We start from the raw sequence: 21,578 nt of genomic DNA on the forward strand, positions 1-21,578 counted from the left end.
ATCCCAAAAAGACAAAGTATATGATTATGTCTCGTGACCAGAATATTGTACGAAATGGAAATATAAAAATTGGAGATTTATCCTTCAAAGGGGTGGAAAAATTCAAATACCTTGGAGCAACAGTAACAAATATAAATGACACTCGGGAGGAAATTAAACGCAGAATAAATATGGGGAATGCTTGTTATTATTCCGTTGAGAAGCTTTTGTCATCTAGTCTTCTGTCAAAAAATCTGAAAGTTAGAATTTATAAAACAGTTATATTACCGGTTGTTCTGTATGGTTGTGAAACTTGGACTCTCACTTTGAGAGAGGAACAGAGATTAAGGGTATTTGAGAATAAGGTTCTTAGGAAAATATTTGTGGCTAAGAGGGATGAAGTTACAGGAGAATGGAGAAAGTTACACAACGCAGAGATGCACGCATTGTATACTTCACCTGACATAATTAGGAACATAAAATCCAGATGTTTGAGATGGGCAGGACATGCAGCACGTATGGGCGATTCCAGAAATGCATATAGAGTGTTAGTTGGGAGGCCGGAGGGAAAAAGACCTTTGGGAGGTCGAGACGTAGGTGGGAAGATAATATTAAAATGGATTTGAGGAAGGTGGGATATGATGGTAGAGACTGGATTAATCTTGCTCAGGATAGGGACCAATGGCGGGCTTATGTGAGGGTGGCAATGAACCTCCGGGTTCCTTAAAAGCCAGTAAGTAAGTAAGTAAGGCACATTCTATAGAAAAACCCTGTATATTTCTGATCAGATGATGAGTAAGTATTGCCATGTCATTAAGTATTTGCCATAAATGATTACAATTTACAGTGTCAAAGGCTTTTTTACATCTAGTCTGTTGTCAAAAAATCTGAAAGTTAGAATTTATAAAACATTTATATTACTGGTTGTTCTGTATGGTTGTGAAACTTGAACTCTCACTTTGAGAGAGGAACAGAGATTAAGGATGTTTGAGAATAAGACTCTTAGGAAAATATTTGGGGCTAAGAGGGATGAAGTTACAGGAGAATGTAGAAAGTTACAAATGCAGAACTGCATGCATTGTTTTCTTCACCTGACATAATTAGGAACATTAACTCCAGATATTATTATGATGTACCGCAGTACACATGATATTTCCGTGCAGAAATTCTGCGCCTTCATATGATGAAAAATGAGTGGAACAGAGAGGGAACCGAAGAGGTGGAACTTAAAATTGAGAGGATTCAATCCGACATCGGGATTGGAATCCGGTGTGGCTTAGTGGATAGAGCGTCAGCACGTAGATCTGAAAACCCGGGTTCAAATCCCAGTGCCGGAGAGAATTTTTCTCTGTTCCACTCATCTTTCATTAAATCCAGATGTTTGAGAAGGGCAGAGCATGTAGCATGTGTGAGCGAATCCAGAAATGCATACAGTGTTAAAGGGAGACCGGAGGGAAAAAGGCCTTTGGGAAGGCCGAGATGTAGATGGGAGGATAATATTAAAATGGATTTGAGGAAGGTGGGATATGATGATAGAGAATGGATTAATCTTGCACAGGATAGGGATCAATGGCAGGCTTATTTGAGGGCGGCAATGAACCTGCAGGTTCCTTAAAAGCCATTTGTAAGTAAGTACGTAAGTAAAGGCTTTTTCATAATGTACGAATGCAAAAAAGGTTGGCAGATTATTTTTTTTCTATTATGTGTGACATCATGAAGATGCAATCCATACAAGAACTACCTTTTTAAACCCTTGTGCATTTGTTATTATAGTTTCCACTCTTACTGATAAGCACTATGATGATAATCTAGGATATAATTTTTAATTAGTATTAAGTATGCTGATATGCCAATAATTTTCACAGTCTGATCTATTCCCCTTTTTTATAAACTGGGACTGTACCGGTTGTATTCATAGCAGGCACATGATCAAGTTTCCAAAGTGACCTTAATAACCATGCAAAGGGAGAATACTTGAGAAGCTCAATATTAATCCTATCTGATTCTGGTAACTTCTTGATCTTACTTTCTAGGAGTACAGTATGTAATTCGTCAAGGGTGATTGGATCCACATTTTCATCTATATCCATTCTTCTACATTTCCATTCTACATTATTATCTGAGAGTATATTGGCTAGTTCCGTCTTCTTAGCTGATGTTGTACTGCCAGCATTTCATTGTAAGATGTTTAGTTGATTCTGTACCATTAAAGTAGTCCCCGCCCAGAGATCCGATTGGGGGACTATTTTACCTCCGGATAATTTTACCTTAATGGTACTCATTTCATGGAGTAAAAATGGCAAGTTGTAGCCGATTTAAGTGAACACCATATTTTAACGTTTTGGTGGCTACTTCATTCAAACACAACCCCTAGAATGTCTGGAGGACCACACCTGCTGTTGGTCGACGGGTCCATTGGACCTGGCTGGGAGATCTCACTTTCTAGTTACAAACATAAGGTCTACCTCATTCACAACTTTCTTTAATATTTATATAAATGACTTACCTTCCCTATTAGAGGAATCAAACATGAAAACAGCACTATTTGCAGATGATATAGTTTTGTTGACTTTCGGATCTTACAGACATAGAGACAAAATTCAAAATTCTGCTCTTAAAGCTCTAACTCAACTACATGAATGGAATACATCAAATTTGATGACACTCAATTTAAGCAAAAGTAACTACCAAATATTTTCACTTGGTAAAAAAGAAAGAGAATTCAATATCCAATACAATGGCCAACACCTTCCTAGGACTTATGAATCCAAATATCTTGCAGTTATTTTCGATAGTAAGTTAACATGGAGCAACCATTTGAAATAAATTTCTGAAAAAGCTCGTAAAAGATTCTCCCTTCTAAAAAAACAAGCAGGAAAGAAATGGGGATGCTCTAGGAATACTTTGAACACTACATACAAAATGTTTATACAGCCAGTGCTGATATACTGTGGAGAAATTTTAATTACTTCACCTTTCATAAACGAAATAGAATATGTTCAAAACCAAGCTCTCAGACTCATTACTGGTGAAATCAAAACGACTCCAATAGATTCTATGAGATTCCTCACTAATATTAACAGCATCAAAATGACAATAGAAGAAAAAGCACCAATTCAATATGAAAAACTTATCAAATTACCAGGAAACAATTGGCATTCATACAGTCCTCTCTGTAGATTGAAAACTCAAAAAAGTTTCATATCCATTGTTCAAGAATTAAAACAGAAAATCAATATCCCGAATTTAAGAGAAAACTTACAAATTAAACCAAACCCTTTAACTCTATTAAATATAGAATATAATCTAAATTTAACAGAAGAAATACTGAAATCGGAAGTAAGCACTGAAATAATGAAACAATTGTCTTTAGAGACAATTAATATTAGGTACCCTCCACAAAACTGGCTTCATTTATACACCGACGGATCTTGATCTCCAGAGAACAAGGTGCCGGTGCAGGTGTTACATGCTGTCTCTTCTCACTTTATAGATCTCTTGGATATGGAACAACAAGTTTTGATGGAGAAATCGTTGCAATAAGTGAAAGTCTCAGGAATCTTCTATTTCACATCAGTAAATTTAAGAATGCAGTTATATTGTCATACTCCAAAGCAGCTATTCTATCAAACGTCTCTAAACACACACCTTCATCTTAAACAGCAGAAATAACTAAAATGCTCTCTCAATTAATATCACTCAATAAAAGAATTGTATTTCAATGGATACCATCGCATTGTGGAATCCTGGGAAACGAGAATGCGGATGCATTAGCAAAGAAGGGCAGTACTGCTACTTACAGACCTGTTACTAAATCTACATATTACTCTGTGAAAAGATTTATTAAATCTACATACTTAGACTTCAACAAACAAAATTTGATGACACGATCTCAAGGGAAAAAATGGAACTCTCTGCATCAAAATCCACAGTTAATTCCCGATTTACCACGAAAATCGTCTGTAGCTGCATTTAGATTGGCAACAGGCCATGATTGTCTGGCCAAACACCTGCATAGAATTGGAATATATCAGCCCCCTAACTGCCCATTGTGCAACTCAAACCAAGAAATGGATTCGGAACACCTCAAAATCTGTGCTTCAGTGGCTGGCCATGATAATATCTTTGAAAAATATTTGAGTGCAAGAGGTCAAATGACTTCATTGTCAAACGCCTGGCATTAGAAAACAACAACATTTCTATTCTTTAGCATTTTTCAAAGCTCTTTGAAATAAGTTAACATCGTTTCAGATACTGTGTTAATACTTACATTATCGCATTATACGTTTAATTCTTTCATAATTTAATAGGCATTATCTTGCCTTTCATGGACATAGTTTTCTATTTGACTTATGTATAGATCCCATCTTTCACATTTTACTTTCCAGACTTCTTTCTTTGCAATTGCCTATTTTCTCTTGTAATCAGTTTTAAGTTTATTTTGTCTTTATAATGCAATCATCTTAAATATATGCTTCCTTTTTCTCATAAGTAATATTTTATATATATTTTTTTTCATTCTAAATTCTTAGTCTTCTATTATACTTAGTTTTTTGTTTCTAATATGTCTCTTGCTGCCTTTAATATTATATCTTTTAAATATACTCATTCTTGATTAATTGGCCATTGGTCTAAATCAGCGTTTTTCAACCTTTTTCCATGGCACACTAAGGGTGTACTTAAAATTCTGTGGCACACTCATATAATATAAACCAGTAGTTCACAACCAGGAGAGAATCCCCCCCCAAGGGGATTTTTTTAGGAGAGAATGAGGATCATAAAACACAAATAAATCAGATAAATGTATACATATTAATATATAAAATAAAATGTTTTCAATTTTACAGGCATAATATTTTTGAGTCAATATAAGGGGGAAATGACAGTGCGATGAATGGTGAAAAGATGCATGGGGCAAAAAAAAGATAAAGAGAGCCAAAATAAAATATATATTATTCACAAATAGAACTAACATATTTGTTTGTATTTTTATTTGAAGTTTATGACAAAAATGTAGAATTTAATGTCAGAAAATGATTAAAATGTAATATTAGTGTGATAATTATGGTATTATGCACATTTTCTTAATTTGTTATTTAGGAAATATGAAAAAATATTATATTATTACATGTTTTGCTTCAATTGTAATATGTTACGTAAGAAGCAAAATTAATGTGAAACTTGAGCTTGATGAGTTTTTCTTATCTCCTTTATTTCTGGCCGAATGGTTGATAAACCTACCCTCTGCTTGTCTTGTATGTTTAATAGGCGTGACCTATTCTCACACTCTTACACTTAATTGTGTTCATTGCAGAAAACACTGCTTCGCATATATATTATGATGTAGAAAAAGAGCTAATTTTATCAGTTGTGGTGAGGATATTTTCATTTTCTCCCTACATGCTTTTGTTAAGTACATCCAATATTTGGAATATGTTGGCAAGAAAGCAACTTTATTGCACAAACTATCATCACTTAGAAAATCAGCATATTTAGATTCTTCAGAAAAAAAAAAAATTCTCTATGATAACTACCTAACTTCTGTTTGAATAAGCAGCTAAGTGTATTTACAATCCATTGCAGAACAAACATATGTTAATGATCTTGTTTTTAGTGGTCTTCCTTTCATGTAATTAGCCATTTTTATCAGTTGCTGTATACTTCTGTAAACTCAGAAACTAGTGACTTTGAAACAAGAGGCTCTCTATAGAAAAAACAATGTTACTTAAGTGTTCTTTTGTTTCATTAGCTTTACTTATATTAATACACTTAAATCTAAAGCCAAAAATCTTTGTACATAACCTGACATAGAGGGCGCACCATCCATGCAAATACTCATACAAGATTTACATGAATTTTCTTTCAATAAAAGAATATATTCCAATGGATACCATCCCATTGTGGAATCCTGGGAAACGAGAATGTGGATGCTTTAGCAAAGAAGGGCAGCACTGCTACTTATAGACCTGTTACTCAATCTACGTATTACTCTGTGAAAAGATTTATTAAATCTACATACTTAGACTTCAACAAACAAAATTTGATAACACAATCTCAAGGGAAAAAATGGAACTCTCTGCATCATGATCCACAGTTAATTTCCGATTTACCACGAAAATCGTCTGTAGCTGCATTTAGATTGGCAACAGGCCATGATTGTTTGGCCAAACACCTGCATAGAATTGGAATATATCAGTCCCGTAACTGCCCATTGTGCAACTCAAACCAAGAAATGGATTCGGAACACCTCAAAATCTATGCTTCAGTGGTTGACCATGATAATATATTTGAAAAATATTGGATTGCAAGAGGTCAAATGACTTTATGTCAAACACCTGGCATTAGAAAACAACATGAATTTTTAAATTATGGTTTATTTAATGACACTCGCAACTGAAGAGGTTATATCAGTGTCGCCGGTGTGCCGAATTTTATTCTGCAGTAGTTCTTTTACATGCCAATAAATCTACTGACATGAGCCTGTCACATTTAAGCACACTTAAATGCCATCGACCTGGACCGGGATCAAATCCACAACCTCATCATAGAAGGCCAGCACTATACCAACTATGCTACCCAGGCTGACAAGATTTACATGATAAACCCGCAGTATCAAAATAATATTTATCACACTAAATCGAAGATATTTCGTTCTTCTGTTTGGGAGAGATTTTCACAAAATAAAAATTGATCTATGATGCTTTTGTCGTGAATGAGTCTCACAAATGCTATCAACTATGCTTTATCTGCAACATCAGATGACATATCCAGCTGCATGGAAAAATATTCAGTCTGATGGAGTGCTTTGATAGCTTAGGACTCAATATTTTTAGGCATATATTTAATGTGCCTATTTATAAATTTGTCTGATAACGGAAATTTTCATTACTTGTTTTTCAAAATCTTCACCAGACAGTATTTTTTACATATTGGGAGCATGCAGGTAAAATTAAAGTTCCAGAAGCTGTAGAGGGTTTCATTTTATTCTTAGGTAATACTTTAGCCATAGCATAACTTGCTTCTTATGCTTATTAGTCCGAAACATCGAGAACAGGCATATAATGAGGCATGAGAAACTATGCCAGAATTTCAATGTACACATGTTATTTCATTTTGTGTGGTGATTGTGTCAGTGTTTACCGAATGTTGAGTTGTGCCATGTTAGCTGAAAATTGACTACTTTTTTCAGTTCCATTTTTCCAATTTTTGCTATGACAACTTTATTATTTTCATTTTCTCGCGTCACACCAGATCATTTGTGGCACACTCTTACTAGATTTATTCTCTGTTGATAGATATATTACAGTATAAGAAGAATCAGTAGAGACAACTCTTGTCGGCACCTTTGATATTGTTGGTACTAAAATCAAGCGGAGTAAGGTCTAGTTCTCAATGAATCCAACTATGTCGCTAGTATCAGCAGAGCGAACAGCTGATTTTAGCAATCAGCTGTTCAGACAACTTTCAGATGAAACTTTGTATTAACTGTTGTACTCCTTTGTTCTATAGCGATATTTGTGTCTTATAATGTATGTCTAATGAATTAGTAGTTAGGTCTAATGAAAAGTCACTTTTTTTTTTTTTTTTTTTTTTTTCAAATTACATATAAAATTTCAGTGTTCATGATTGAAATTAAATAATATACTACTAGCAAAGAGCTTACCATTTTATTCTGTATCATCATATCCATTGCATTTCGTCTTGGATCGCAATATGTTGTAAAATACATACACCAGGGAAACATTTAATAAATAAACAAGAATTTGGGTAACCTGTTACCACTTCGAGTGGTTTTTTTTTTTTTCAGTATTCATTTTCTTTGAGATTGCTACCACTTAATATCTGCGGTTAAAGATAATTGGGCAATTATGTAGCTTAGGTTAATTTCGTTTCACTTATTAGACAACAATTGGTAAGAATACAAAGGTTGTATATCAATGAAAAACAATTGTTGTGAAGTGGCGAAATACGTTTTTTGTGAATAATCAATCATGGGATTTTATCTTGTCATAATTCTCTGTAGTTTTTATGAAGAGAATGTTTTTGTAGTTATTCAACTACGCTGTTTCAACTACTAGGCTTTTTAGCATCGATGGGATTGGTGATAGCGAGGTGGTATTTGACAAGATGAGGCCGAGGATTCGTCATTTATTACCTGAATTCAACTTACAGTAGAGAAACCTCGGAAAAATCCCAACAAGGTATTCTGTCCATGCGGGAATCGAACCCGTGTCCAAGCACAACTCCGAATTTAACTGTGTTTCAGTTTGCGATTCATAATATGAAGAATACACCAAGACAAATCAGCCGGTACCATTAACACACACTTTTTTTAGTTTCTTTTTGTACATACAATCTTTGTACTCTTAGCCATCAACATCCTTTTCAACCGATATGATACGAAATTTTAATGTATATGTTAATTCCAATTTGGAAACCAAAACCACTATTAAAATACAAAATATTAGTAAAGTATTGGTCAGTATTACGAATAATCTTGTAAATATAACTTTACTGGTATGTATATCTATCATTAATATTATGTCGCTAGCAAGTCAAAATACTTATATCCATTGTTGACGTTCATGTTTGCACTTCACCACAACGGATGCCATGATGTACTGTGTTGTACTTGGATCAATTTTACAAACATAAGCCTCAAACAGTGACTTGAACATTAGCGTCAATTAGTGAATATTTTCATAATGATTGCATACGGAAGTAATTATTATTATTATTATTATGGTTATAATGTCATTCCTTTGCCTCGTCTTTCAAATTGTTAAAAGATAAGTAATGAATGTTTTCAGTTAATATTAATAGATGGAGAACCATCTAGTAGAGGTTCCAGATAATACACCCAGTTTCGTGACATGTGCACTCAGAATTTGTTCCCACGAAATGGGCTAGTTGTCCCTACTGATTCTTCTTATACTGTGGATATATCTGATATTATTTTCCTTTGAAAGGCAGACATTACAATATCTTTCTGAAACCTTTGTTTCTGTTTTGTTCTGTTTTCTTTTTTTTTCATCTAATAGGAATTGCCATTTTTTTAAAAACCAACAAGTGATCTGATGAGACATTTGGGTCTCTACATAATTTAATATCTTGTATTAAGTTCCATACTTTTTTTGTCCTCCATAACGTACTCAATTATTTATCTTATGTCTGAAGAATGTGTTTGATATTTTGAATTCATATGCTACTGCTAATGATTTTCTGCTCATTTGTATTTACAACACCTTTTCCTAAGTACCTATATGGTAATATATCAGTATTTTCTTTCCTATGGCAATAGATCCTCTCCACAAAAGCAACAGGAAAATGTTTTCAGTCTGTATCTAGTATTTTGATCCCATCTTCTATAGAATTAAAGACAATTCTATAGAAAAGTTATAGGAGGGGTGTAACTGTTGCAAGGGACAAGCCCATACAGAGAGGTGTGGAAGTGCAGGGAAAGAGTACAGTTCTGAAAAAGAATGACAATCTTTAGAACTTTTGTGGAACAAGCTGGGAATCAGCTGAATATATTTACAGCTTTCTTAATGAAACTTTGAAGTCTAATTCTCTTGATATGAAACATGTATTGCGTTGATAATGTTAATGTCAACTTTGGAAAAAGACATTCAGACTATGAACTACTGAGAACAGAGAATGCCCATATAATAAAACCAAACTGTTCAAATCATATGTTGCACAATGCTTTGAAGTATGCCAGTGATAGGTTATGTACTGATGTAAAAAATATTGTTTTATAAGTTTACAGTGATTTCTTTGTTTTGGCAAAGAGGGAGGAGAAACTGAAAAACTCTTTTGAATTTGTTCATCTAGAATAATCAGAGATAATTAGACATGTTCCCATCAACGAGTTAGAAAGAGAAGACTATAGAGTGGCCATGTTGTCCTGTACAGCGCTCTTTGTGGTGCCACCGCGAAACACAGCAGATCTGAACTAAGTGCCCACCTTTGTAAAAATTCGTCTGCTTACAATGTTGTATAACGGAGATAAGAACTACAAAAAAACGAAGAAAAAACATGCCTGTTGTGTGTGCTGCATATAAGTGCAATGTAAAAAGGAAAAAGACAACTGATACATCATATTTCATGTAAATTTTATGAAGTAAGTCCATAGTTTTCTTAATTAGCATCATTTTTTTTCATGCATAAATGTGTAACAACGCCTGGCATAAACAAAATAAATGGTTCACTGGTAATGTACTTAAACTAAATACGGATAAAACCACTACAATTCCGTTTCAGACCCAGTGAAAAACAAATAGCAATACAATATTAAAATTGTATTTCGACACCGGCATCCTTTATTTCTGCTCCTTCTGTCCTTAATGCTTATAGAAGAAGACGATGAGCTGTAGCTTATAAAAAGTAGGCCTATTTCGAAGACAAACGATTAATCAAATAAATGGTTCACTAGTAATAAAGTTAAACTAAATACGGATAAAACCACTACAATTCCATTTCAAACCCAGTAATAGCAATCAAATATTAAAAATGTATTTCGACACTCGCATCCAAAATAACGCAAAACTCTGGGGTAGGTCGTATTGTTGCTAGTATTTTGACTGGAAGGACATGAAAGAACATAATTAAGTGCCCACGTGCAATAATGGGGTAAGTATGAATATATTTCGTAACTACTTACCCCATTATTGTACGTGGGTGCTCAATTGTACACTAATAATTATCTGTGGTGCCACAGCCCTTGAAAGGCTCAGACAGACCAGCCGGCTGTTGGCCTCACGTTTACATTTCGATAATAATTATACTCTACTGTAACAAAAAAAAACTGAAAACGTTTTTGGTCATGTTTTACCCAAGTTACAAGCTTGGAGGCAAAGGTTGTTTGCTACAGTTAGGGCCTACTTTAATTCTATACCATATGGTATAATAAATCGTTTTACAACGTGTAGAGACTGGGAAAACAATTTAATAAAATCATCCGAATCATACTCGTTCATTTTATAGGCAATCTTGCAGGTCGCATTTAAAAGAACCTAGGAATATTAACATTTTCTTCAGTATATTTGGTAGGACTTCTTGTCATACTACATGACAATTTTGCTTAGGTTATTCTTTTAAGCATTCCTTCTAGGAATAGCTCAAGTGTTTTAAATTTAGCGTACATAAGTTTAGATTAAGTTCCTAGCACGTATTTGACGAAATATTAGGTTTTTCCACTTCAATTTAACTGATTTATGCAAACGAAATTTGGCAGCTGACGATTCTATAATGTCACTTATTGCCACGCCCACTTTGTTTTGGGTGCATAAGTTCATGGCTGACGGTAGTTCAATTTTCTTCAAACATGGCAGCGCAATGACCACTCTATATCTTTCTCTTTCTAACTCATTGGTTCCCACTATATGGTATGCCTCTCTCTAGGTTCCGCTATACATATATTTGATGTATTTGTAACAAAATTTTGATTCTAATTACGCAAACACAGATCAACTCAGTGTGTTTGGAAAAAAAACTCAATATTGTGACCGAAATTGCTGTAGATCTCTTTTATTTGCAGAATTTTGTTAACTCGGATGAATTATATAGGAAGAATTTTGTGAATGAAAATAATAGTTACATGAAGAAAAAAAGCAGTGCTGCTGAAATGTAGGTTCACTTTTTTCTGATGTGAGTGTAACAAAAAGTTTCAAATATTGCAAAGGACTGGTTTTCTGTTCAGTATACCAGGCTATCATGCCTATGTTGAAAGAGTGTTCTCTTTAGTGAAATTTAAGTGGTCAGATGTAAGAAATATGTGTTATGTGGACTTCATAGAGGTTGAACTACAAGTATTTTTCAACTTAAACCAGTCACGCAGAAAATAATACAAAATACTTCAAGTTGCCAAATCATCTGTTATATACCAGTGATGTCAGCAATACTTCATGTTTTCCTAGGTGTGAATATATATGTATGTGGACCTAAGATATAGGTTCTGTAAATGTATTTTATATTGTTAAATGTCTAAACCAGAGTTAAGAATGGTAATGACCTTACACCTTAAGCCAAAAGTACCCAATGCAATAGGCAGCACTGAATCACGGATGGAATGCAGTCTGCGACACTTCATTCTACAGTTGAGGAGTGGGGAAGGAGGGGTAGCCTATACAAATCACAAAGTGTGACTGTGGTGGATTAGATCATTTAACCGCCACTAATGCCTGTTATGTATCAAATTATAAACACAAATAATATATATTTGCACAAAATTAACCTACTAAATATTTCTCTACAATTATTTTTTAAATAAAACACAACTAAAATCAGAATTAAATGAATTAAGGAACAACTATGAAACAAAAGTAATATTAATAATGTGAGATTTCAATGCCATTATGATGATTATGATAATAAACTAACACCCAAAAGTGAAAACATCTTACCAAATGATGTAACTTTTTTCATCATATCTTCCAATTCCTTTTTCAAGAGAGGAAGTCTACATTGCACTGCCAATCTAATACAGTCGTCAACACCATCTATGTGTGTTTCCAAACGTGCAGTATATACATATTGCATCAAAGACTTGAATGCACTGGGGTGCACCTGAAAAGAATAATTTGTACCTCAATAAAAAAAATATATACATTCAAAAATAAAATCAACTAAAACAGTGTTTATAGTCTAAAGATGACTACTAGAAATATTCACATTTCCTTTAATTCAAATACTATCAAACATATTCAACCATTCTGCACGATTATTGATAATTGAAAACTAAACAGTTCACTTTTTTATGCTGATTTCAGAAATGTTCTTAGTTTTTTCTGTCACATATCTAAAGCTCCTTCACTATATAATTAAGTTTATTTTACAAAATTTATCACTGAAGAGCATTATAAGCCAGTAAGAAATTAATTTACTGGGAGAGAATTTTTGCAGTACAAGTCTTTATGTTGGCGCAACTATTTATATCTGTATCAATCAGATTTAGTTTTTTGCCATAGCTATTCTGGATTTATTTCTCTATTCAGTTCATATCATGTTTCAGAGGAGATTAGTGGTTTTTTTATTTAATGGTGTCTGAATATTTCGTTTAGTGTCATAAGTGACTTCTGTGTATTAAGTGGTTTTTTTTTCTTTTTCTTTTTGCGAGATTACCATGATTTAAATATTGTGTTGAGATAGTGTGTGCGATTACTTTTAGTATGGCTTCGGCCGTCACATACATTTTAATTGATGTTATACCTCTTTGACATTATTATACAGAGTGAGTCACAGCCAGGGCTAGACCGGTGTCAGCTAAAAGTCGTATGTGTAACAACTCTGCGCCATCACAGTGAGCAGACCTCTTGCTCGGGTAGTTTCATGTTTAGTTATGTAAACACGTTCACATAGTGAGGGTGCAGCTGTATTCCGTACATTTGGAGTACTGTAGTATGTCCATTATGAAATATAGCCTTGAACAACGAGTATTTATTTATGACAACTTTGTGAAATACGAATCCTGGAGAACAGTTGTAACAAACTTCCATCAGTTATTCCCTGATTTGCCAGAGCTTTCTAAAGCAATGATTTACAATTTAGTGAAGAATCAGTTCAGTATTGGAAATAAACGAACATGTGTGAAGCGTGTTCTCACCAGATGTTAGATGAAATTGGCCACTGACTAGAGAGAAGTCCTACATCATCATCCTGCTGTGTAGCTCAGCAGGTAGGGGTGTCACAGTCTTCAATGATAAGTGGTACGAAACAATTAAAATTAAAACCTTACAAAATTTGTGTAGTTCAGAAGTTAACGAAACCCGATTATCAGAGCAGACTTAGTTTTGTACGTGGTTCCAACAGTGTATGATGGACGACTACTTGACCCCAACTTAATTTTTTTTAGAATGACGAAGCATGGTTCCACCTCAGTGGTGAACACTCAAAACAATCGTTACTGGGACAGTGAAAATTCACACTGTTCTGCGAACAACTGCTAAAAGACATAAAAATAGGGGTATGGTGTGCAATGAGTGAATGAAGACTGATAGTCCCCATTTTCTTTAGGAAACAGTCAATGAACAGATATACACAGTTCATACTCCGTCTATTTTTTAATAAGCTGAGTGAGGAACTCAAAATATCTGGCACGAAATATGAACCATTTCGGAAAACGAACTGCGGCAAATTGCTAGACATGTCTTCAAACTGTAAATTTTATAAGTACATCATTACTCAATAGTAACTGCCAAAGCGTGGAATGAATCCTCCGCATATGGTAGCGTCATTTTGTATGAATCCGCCGTTGTGAGTGTGGTTAGGAGTCTAGCCTGCAAATCCACATTCGCACAAATCACACATGGAAGACAATATGTCTTCAGCATTCAGCAATGATAACTGTTGAAGTAGTAAACTCTGCTTATTGAGTTCTGAAAAGATTGGTTCATATTTATCACTTTCTTAGAAACTGTACACTACTATTACCCATGGTATAAAATGGATTGTAATACGGTTCACGAAGGTTTATTTATTCCTTTTTGTGGATGTTTGATATTTACTATTAATTATTATGATATATTATGAATTAAAGAATTCTGCTGTCCCTTTAGTATGTTTATTTTTCAATTTATTTTCAAAAGTCTATAAAGCTGCAACATTTTTGTTGTCAAATTCGGCAAGGTTCACATTTTATCTTTCAATGAACAAGGGAAATAATACTTTTCAAGTAAAGCTTCGTGCTTGCCTTTACATAAATGTCTTTCAAGTCATTAACACAAGCCTCCAAAATATCAACACAGTCTAATTACAGATAAAGAAATGTTTGTGAATTGTTTTTTTCATTTACCATAATGCAATTATTTCTTGTTGATTTTAATAAGTGCACAATGTCAATAACAAAAATATCTTATGATCTGATTTAAACAGATTAACCACGCTGGATTTTAATTCGTCATTGCCTAATATGTCAAACATTTTCCTGTTAACATGATTGTTATCAGGTATAATGGAAATTATTATATATACAGACTCTTTTAATAGTTGTGTAACTTTTGTCAATTCTAATCAATTATCTGCTTCTAATTTTGTAACAGGAAAAAGAGCTACATATATTTTGGTGGAAATTAATTAATTTATCATGAAAGCTTGAACTGTTGTGTCTTTAATGGATTTTTTTGTGCAATTCTTTCAATTGTGCCCCTTTTATAACTAAATTGAGGGGGGAACATGTACAGTATTTTCTTGAAAATGAATAACGTACATATTATTCATGTTCTTTGAGACAGTTCAGTTTTTCTTCCAGGTAACATAATGTGGATTCTAGAGTGTTCTGTTTCTCACTTGCATTTACACATTCTCAAATAAGGAAGAAACTTGTTTAAGTTTCTGTTCCATTGATAACAATTTTATTGTGAATGACTTGAAAGGCATTCGAATTTTTTTCACAATAGTTTCGACCATAGCAATCACTTAAAAGCAGAAGGGAAGACCACAGCATTATTATGTTAAGCGTGGGTACTTAAATCATTGAGCATTTTAAAGGAAACAAAAACTACAGGACAATATTTATGTTAAATTTTACAGAAAGAAACAAAAAGAATTTTAGACTTTAAAGACTGTGAATCCTGCTGTATTTTTACTTCTAAAATACTATTTCAACAGTGTAAAAGTACCTGTTTTATCATTGGCCATCCAATATTTAAAACTATAATAATGTCTAAATTCTCCTGCCTACGGTCATCTGGAGCTTTTCATTTGGGACCTGGAACAGTGGTAAGTTAAGGTACAAAGGCTGATTTCCGAAAGTTGATGGGGTAGGCAACATCAGTTAGTTTAGATCTACCCTTGGGAACTGTTAATGCAGTACCGTCACGTTGTCCCTAGTTGTTGTATGTTCTCGAATAGTAAACTGATCATTAAAATGTTTAATACAACTGCAGTGTGCAGTATTTCCTGGCACAAAGTTCTCTTTGTCAATACATTTATTATTATTATTATTATTATTATTATTATTATTATTATTATTATTATTATTATTATTATGTACTAGTAATAATGATGTATACTAAAACTATGTTATAACATATTTCTTCAGTCACTGTTGAATAGACACACAAATCAACACGTAGATATAAACACACAAAATTATGTTACATCCCACAGTTTACTTGAATATATCACAGAATTATAAATATAGATCACAGCATAAGTGTTAATGAATTAATATATCACACAATTATAAATACAGATCACAACATAAGTGTTAATTAATTAATCTCACATGATGCACTGCACGCTGGACTGTGGTTGGCCACACCTACTTTCATCTGATAATAACTGTTACAGTGACGTCACATTCAATGCAATTTAGATTGTCTCAGGACTTGTTATTACGATGGCCATGGTTGGATACACTAAAATGCCTTGCTTTTATGTGAACGACCAAAGTAAAATCACTGGGATGTGAGAACTTAGTCAGAGAGGAGAAATCTTGTGCCTGAAACTAAAAACATTTTGAATGAACCACTTGTCGATTTTCAAAAAATCTATTCCATCATTACACATAAAACTGAACAACCCTGCTGAAGTACCTTTCATTGAAATTTCAATCCATTACAGAAGACAAGCTGAGAGCTGGAATTTTGGTCAGTTATCAAATCCACAAATTCATGAAGGACACAGATTTTGAGAAAACAATGAATGCAAAAGAAACAAAGATTTGGCTCGCCTTCAGATCTTTTAGTAAGAACTTTCTAGGGAATAACAAGGATTCAAATTACAAGAACATTGTAGAAATATGCAGGAAATCTTCAAGAAGTCGGGCTGCAACGTAAGTGTAAAGATTCACTTCCTACACTCCAATATTGACAACCCTTCGGAAAAACTAAAATGTCTTAGTGAAGAGCAGGGTGAAAGATATCACCAAGAGATTAAGGAGATGAAGAAGAGGTACCAGGGGAGATGGAACGCAAATAATACGGCTGAATACTGTTGGATGTTGAAGAGAGAATGTAAAGCAGCAAGCCCTACAAGGAAATTGATAATGAAGAAGTTTGAAAATCAATAGATTAACTTTCCTCTTCTTCTTCTTTTTTTTTTTTTAAACAGTGAAGGAACTATTAGGGAAGTTTTTGGAGAATTCGTAATATATGTTTACCAAATATTTTATTTATTGTATGAAATGTTATTTCAGTATTTGTCATTAAATGAATAAAAAAAACTGTGAAACAAACTCCTACACTATGTGAGAACTGAGGTGATGCATAAAAATGAGTAATTTCTGGATTCAGCACGGAAAAAAAAAAACAAAAAAAAAAAAAACACACTTTTTGTGAAATCATCTAAAAGAATAAATTCAAAAAGCAGAGTGGTGTTCTTAATGAACATATAAACATTTTGGATATGGGAAAACTTTTTAACTTAAGGTCACTACATATAAAAGTTCAATGGACAGAAGGGATTTTATGTCCCATTCATAAGAAAGGAGATCCAGTGAAGTGTGGAAATTACAGAGGAATAACTCTTCTTAATCTGGGGTATAAAATATTCTCAAATATACTTTTCGATCGTCTTCTCCCAATTGTTCAGAAGCAAATAGGTATATATCAATGTGGGTTTCTTCCAGGCAAGTCAACCATAGACCAGATTTTTACATTAAGGCAAATTCTAGAAAAAAAGTATTGAATGTGGAGTTGGTATATACCATCTATTTATTGACTTTAGAGCTGCTTATGATAGCATTAACAGAGAACATTTGTATAATGCTCTAAGAGAACTAGATATTGCTGAAAAGTTGGTGAGACTGGTAAGAACAACAATGACAGATCTCCGAAGCAGTATAAGGGTCAGAGAAATGTTATCATATCCATTGGATATTAAGAATGGTGTGCAACAAGGAGATACACTGGCATGTCTCCTTTTTAATAATGCATTGGAAAAGGTGATAAGGAATGCATACCTACTTAGCAGACGGACCATATTTTATAAATCAGTGCAAATACTCGCATACGCCGATGATACAGATATAGTGGCAAGATATAAAAGGGCAATGGAAGATACATTCCTGAATAAAGAAAAGACAGGAAGGAATATGGGATTGACCATTAATCAATCTAAATACATGGCTTGTGGAAAGGCAAACCTCAAGAATATGCCATTCTCAATAACAATAGGCAGATATGACTTCGAGAGAGTGGATGAGTTTAAATACCTGGGATCAACAGTTACTTCTCTAATGATATTTCATATGAAATAAAGCCAATAGAGCTTACTTTGCCTTAAGAAAATTACTTTGCTCAAGAACTTTATCTCGTGCCACAAAGATAACCATCTATAAAACACTTATAAGACCTGTATTAGCATATGCTGCTGAGACATGGTCCCTAACAAAAAAAGATGCTGGAAATTTGGATGTCTTTGAGAGGAAGATACTCCGTAAAAAATTGGCTCAGTATACGAGAGAGGAAAATGGAGGAAGTGATATAATAATGAGTTGTATTCCATCTATAAAGATCCGCCTATTAGATGAATGGTAAAAGCAGCAAGATTAAGGTGGGCTGAGCATGTGGCACGGATGAGTGATGTAGGAATTCCTAAAAGGATATTAAATGGAAAACCCAGGGGCCAAAGAAGCCGTGGACGACCAAGAATAAGATGGTTGGATGGAGTTGAGGAAGACATATGAAAGATGGGATATAGGAATTGGAAAGCAATTTTGCAGGATCGAGACAACTGGCGGAAAATCGTGGAAGAGGCCAAGGTTCACATTGAGCTGTAGCGCCAAGAAAGAAGAAGAAGAAGAAGAAGAAGAAGAAGAAGAAGAAGAAGACATATAAAAGTTTCGTCCTTAAAAAATATTAGTACGAAGGATAATCAAAAATAAGTTTTGTGGGTCTGCCATCAATAGAAATTTTTATTCCGAAAACATTATGATTAGAAAAAATTGTAGTTAATTTTATTTTTCACTACTCCCCACCAACACTGATATACTTATCATACCACTTCACAAGTTTTAAGAAGCGCACCATTCGTAAGAGTACATATTCTGCATAAATTTTGAACTACTTCTTTAACTTCACTGCTAGTGAAATTCTGCCCTCCTAGCAACTTCTTCAATTTCGAGAAGAAGTAGAAGTTGTTTGGTATAAGGCTGGGAGTGTGGGAAGGGTGGCTGAGGTGTTCCCAACCGAACCTCCCGTAATAGTTTACTTTGTGTAGGTTCTCATATCATCATTAAGGAAGAAATGAGCTGTAGCCTCTTTTGTCCAATGACAGCTTTCAGTTTTATCAGTGTTGGCATTTAAAATGCCATCTTCCAGAGAGTCCAGCAACAGAACTTGGTCAACTGGGGCTTCTTTTTGACCAGGAAAACTGTGTGCTTCCACTCAATGAAGATAATCTTTGGCTCGAGGATGAAATGGTGAATTATGCTCTCGTCTCCATCACAATTCCAAGAAAGAAAAAAAGATTGTCTTCCCACTCATACTACAGAATATACTCCATACCGTCAGTCTTGGTATCAGCTTTGAACTGCACAGCATCCACCATGCTGATACTTTATGGTAGTCCAGCATGTCACAGATCATGTTGTGCTTGGCCGACTTCCAATTCTGTAGAAATCTTGTCCTCAGTTACTGTCTACTGGCATGAATCATGGCATCCAGTTGAACTATGTTATGTTCTCCAGTGGATGTTGACAGTTGGCCAGGTTAGTGTTCATCTTTCACACTCTCACGTTCATCACGAAAAGCACAGCACCATTTCTGCGTCATTTGCTCTGAAATTACATCCAAACCATACACCTTCACCAAGAGTTTACAGATTACAGTATCACACATCTGTTTCCCATTGTTTCTTGGAGTAATGGTGTGAGCACACTCCATATAACGATTACTTTCGACTATTACTGCTCATGCATAACATGCATGCTTAAAGCACATCACATATAACAAGAAGAAGGTTGTCTGTACCAGCACATGATATGTTTTATCTAAAGTCTATCGGTTCCGAAAGAAAAAAATTTATATACTTGTACGCAAAATTTATTTTCAGATTACACTTCGTAATATTAATGCATAAAAAATTAATTTCCATTTTCATTTCATTATAACTTTCTGTTATATGCTACTGATATATAAAGTCTGTCTAGCCACAATAATAAAGAAAGAAAGTAGCCCCCCTAGGATAACAGCACCTCAGTCCCTTACAAAGTACTCCCCTTGAGACCTCACACACTTCTCAGCATTCCTTCAACTTTTCAAAACAATCTACAAAGATTATTTCAATGTACCGAAGTACATATGATATTTCCATGCAGATATTCTGCATCATCATACGATGAAAGAGTAATGGAACAGAGAAAAATTCTCTCCGGTGCCGGGATTTGAACCTGGGTTTTCAGCTATACGTGCTGATGCTTTATCCACTAAGCCACACCGGATACAACCCCGGCATCGGACAGAATTGTCTCTGATTGAGTTCCAACTCTTGGGTTCCCTCTAGTGGCCGCCCTCTGCACTACGTCATAGATGTCTATGAACATAGGACAGAAGTCCACACATGTGCTGAGGTGCACTCGTTATGAGTGACTAGTTGGCCGGGATCCGATGGAATAAGCGCCGTCTTAAATCACTTCGTGATTTACGCATATCATAGATTATTTCAATGTACCGACATCTATGACGCAGTGCAGAGGGCGGCCACTAGAGGGAACCCAAGAGTTGGAACTCAATCAGAGACAATTCTGTCCGACGCCAGGGTTGTATCCGGTGTGGCTTAGTGGATAAAGCATCAGCACATAGAGCTGAAAACCTGGGTTCAAATCCCGGCGCCGGAGGGAATTTTTCTCCGTTCCATTACTCTTTCATCGTACAATCTACAAAGTTCTCTTTCAGGATCGCCTTCAGCATTCTCCTAAATCTCATCCAAAATCTGCAATCTCGCCTCTTTCAACAGTGATTTTAGCGTTTGGGAAAGTCAGAAGTCGCACAGAGCCAACTCTGGTCCGCATAGGGGCTGATGGACTGGATGATGTGATGTTTTGAAAAAAAAAAAAATGCACGGGATGTAAACAATGGGCAGTTGTATTGTCATGATGAAGCTGTCAGTCACCATTTGCCCACAGTTACAGCCATTTTCTTCTTAATGCACCTCTCAGCCAGCAAAGAGGTTTGATGTATGGTACGACCTCCTAGTGGTGAACAATGTCTTCATGATAATAAAAACTGTCAATATGACGTTGACACTGCTGTGACCTTCCTGTGGCTTCTTCGTGTGTTGAGATTCAGGAGATTTTCATTAGAAAAACTCAGCTTTAGTTTCAGGGTCATAGTCGTCAACCCATGACTTGTGTCCGATTATGACCATTAAAAAAAAAAAAATCTGGATTTCAAGCAAGTCCTGTGCAACTTCAGCACGAAACTTCGTTCCTTCATCTTCCCTATTCCACATCAAAAGAGGTTTGTATTATTGTCTGGTACTCATATAAATTCAAATTTAATTAATGGCTATCATCAGAATGTCAAAAAGAGATACCTAAACTGTTATGTTGTGTTTCTGGATGTCTCAAGAGCATTTGACTCTGCTAGACACAATCACATACTTCAAAGTTTGAAAAAAAATCCAATATCTCTAACAATTTCACAGAAGTACTATTA

At 34.6% G+C, this 21,578-nt stretch overlaps 2 protein-coding genes across 3 annotated transcripts in view; one reads left to right on the top strand and one right to left on the bottom strand.

The window, feature by feature from the left end:
• The window catches only part of LOC138701421 (ankyrin repeat and BTB/POZ domain-containing protein 1-like), a 119,510-nt gene that overhangs the window by 66,755 nt on the left and 31,177 nt on the right, over window positions 1-21,578 (bottom strand). The window contains exons 2-3 of one of the 2 annotated variants that reach the window (XM_069828287.1): window positions 19,428-19,699; window positions 12,384-12,546 (exon numbers count right to left, since the gene is read on the bottom strand). In XM_069828287.1, coding sequence (XP_069684388.1) covers window positions 12,384-12,546; window positions 19,428-19,508 — 244 coding nt within the window. In that variant the 5' untranslated portion in view covers window positions 19,509-19,699. The remainder of the gene's footprint in view (window positions 1-12,383; window positions 12,547-19,427; window positions 19,700-21,578) is intronic. The other variant, XM_069828286.1, reaches the window with a different exon arrangement.
• The window catches only part of LOC138701423 (ras-related protein Rab-7L1-like), a 163,541-nt gene that overhangs the window by 10,154 nt on the left and 131,809 nt on the right, over window positions 1-21,578 (top strand). The gene's annotated exons all lie outside the window — the stretch shown is intronic.

Source organism: Periplaneta americana, chromosome 6 (assembly GCF_040183065.1).
Source record: "Periplaneta americana isolate PAMFEO1 chromosome 6, P.americana_PAMFEO1_priV1, whole genome shotgun sequence".
Classification (NCBI taxonomy): domain Eukaryota; kingdom Metazoa; phylum Arthropoda; class Insecta; order Blattodea; family Blattidae; genus Periplaneta; species Periplaneta americana.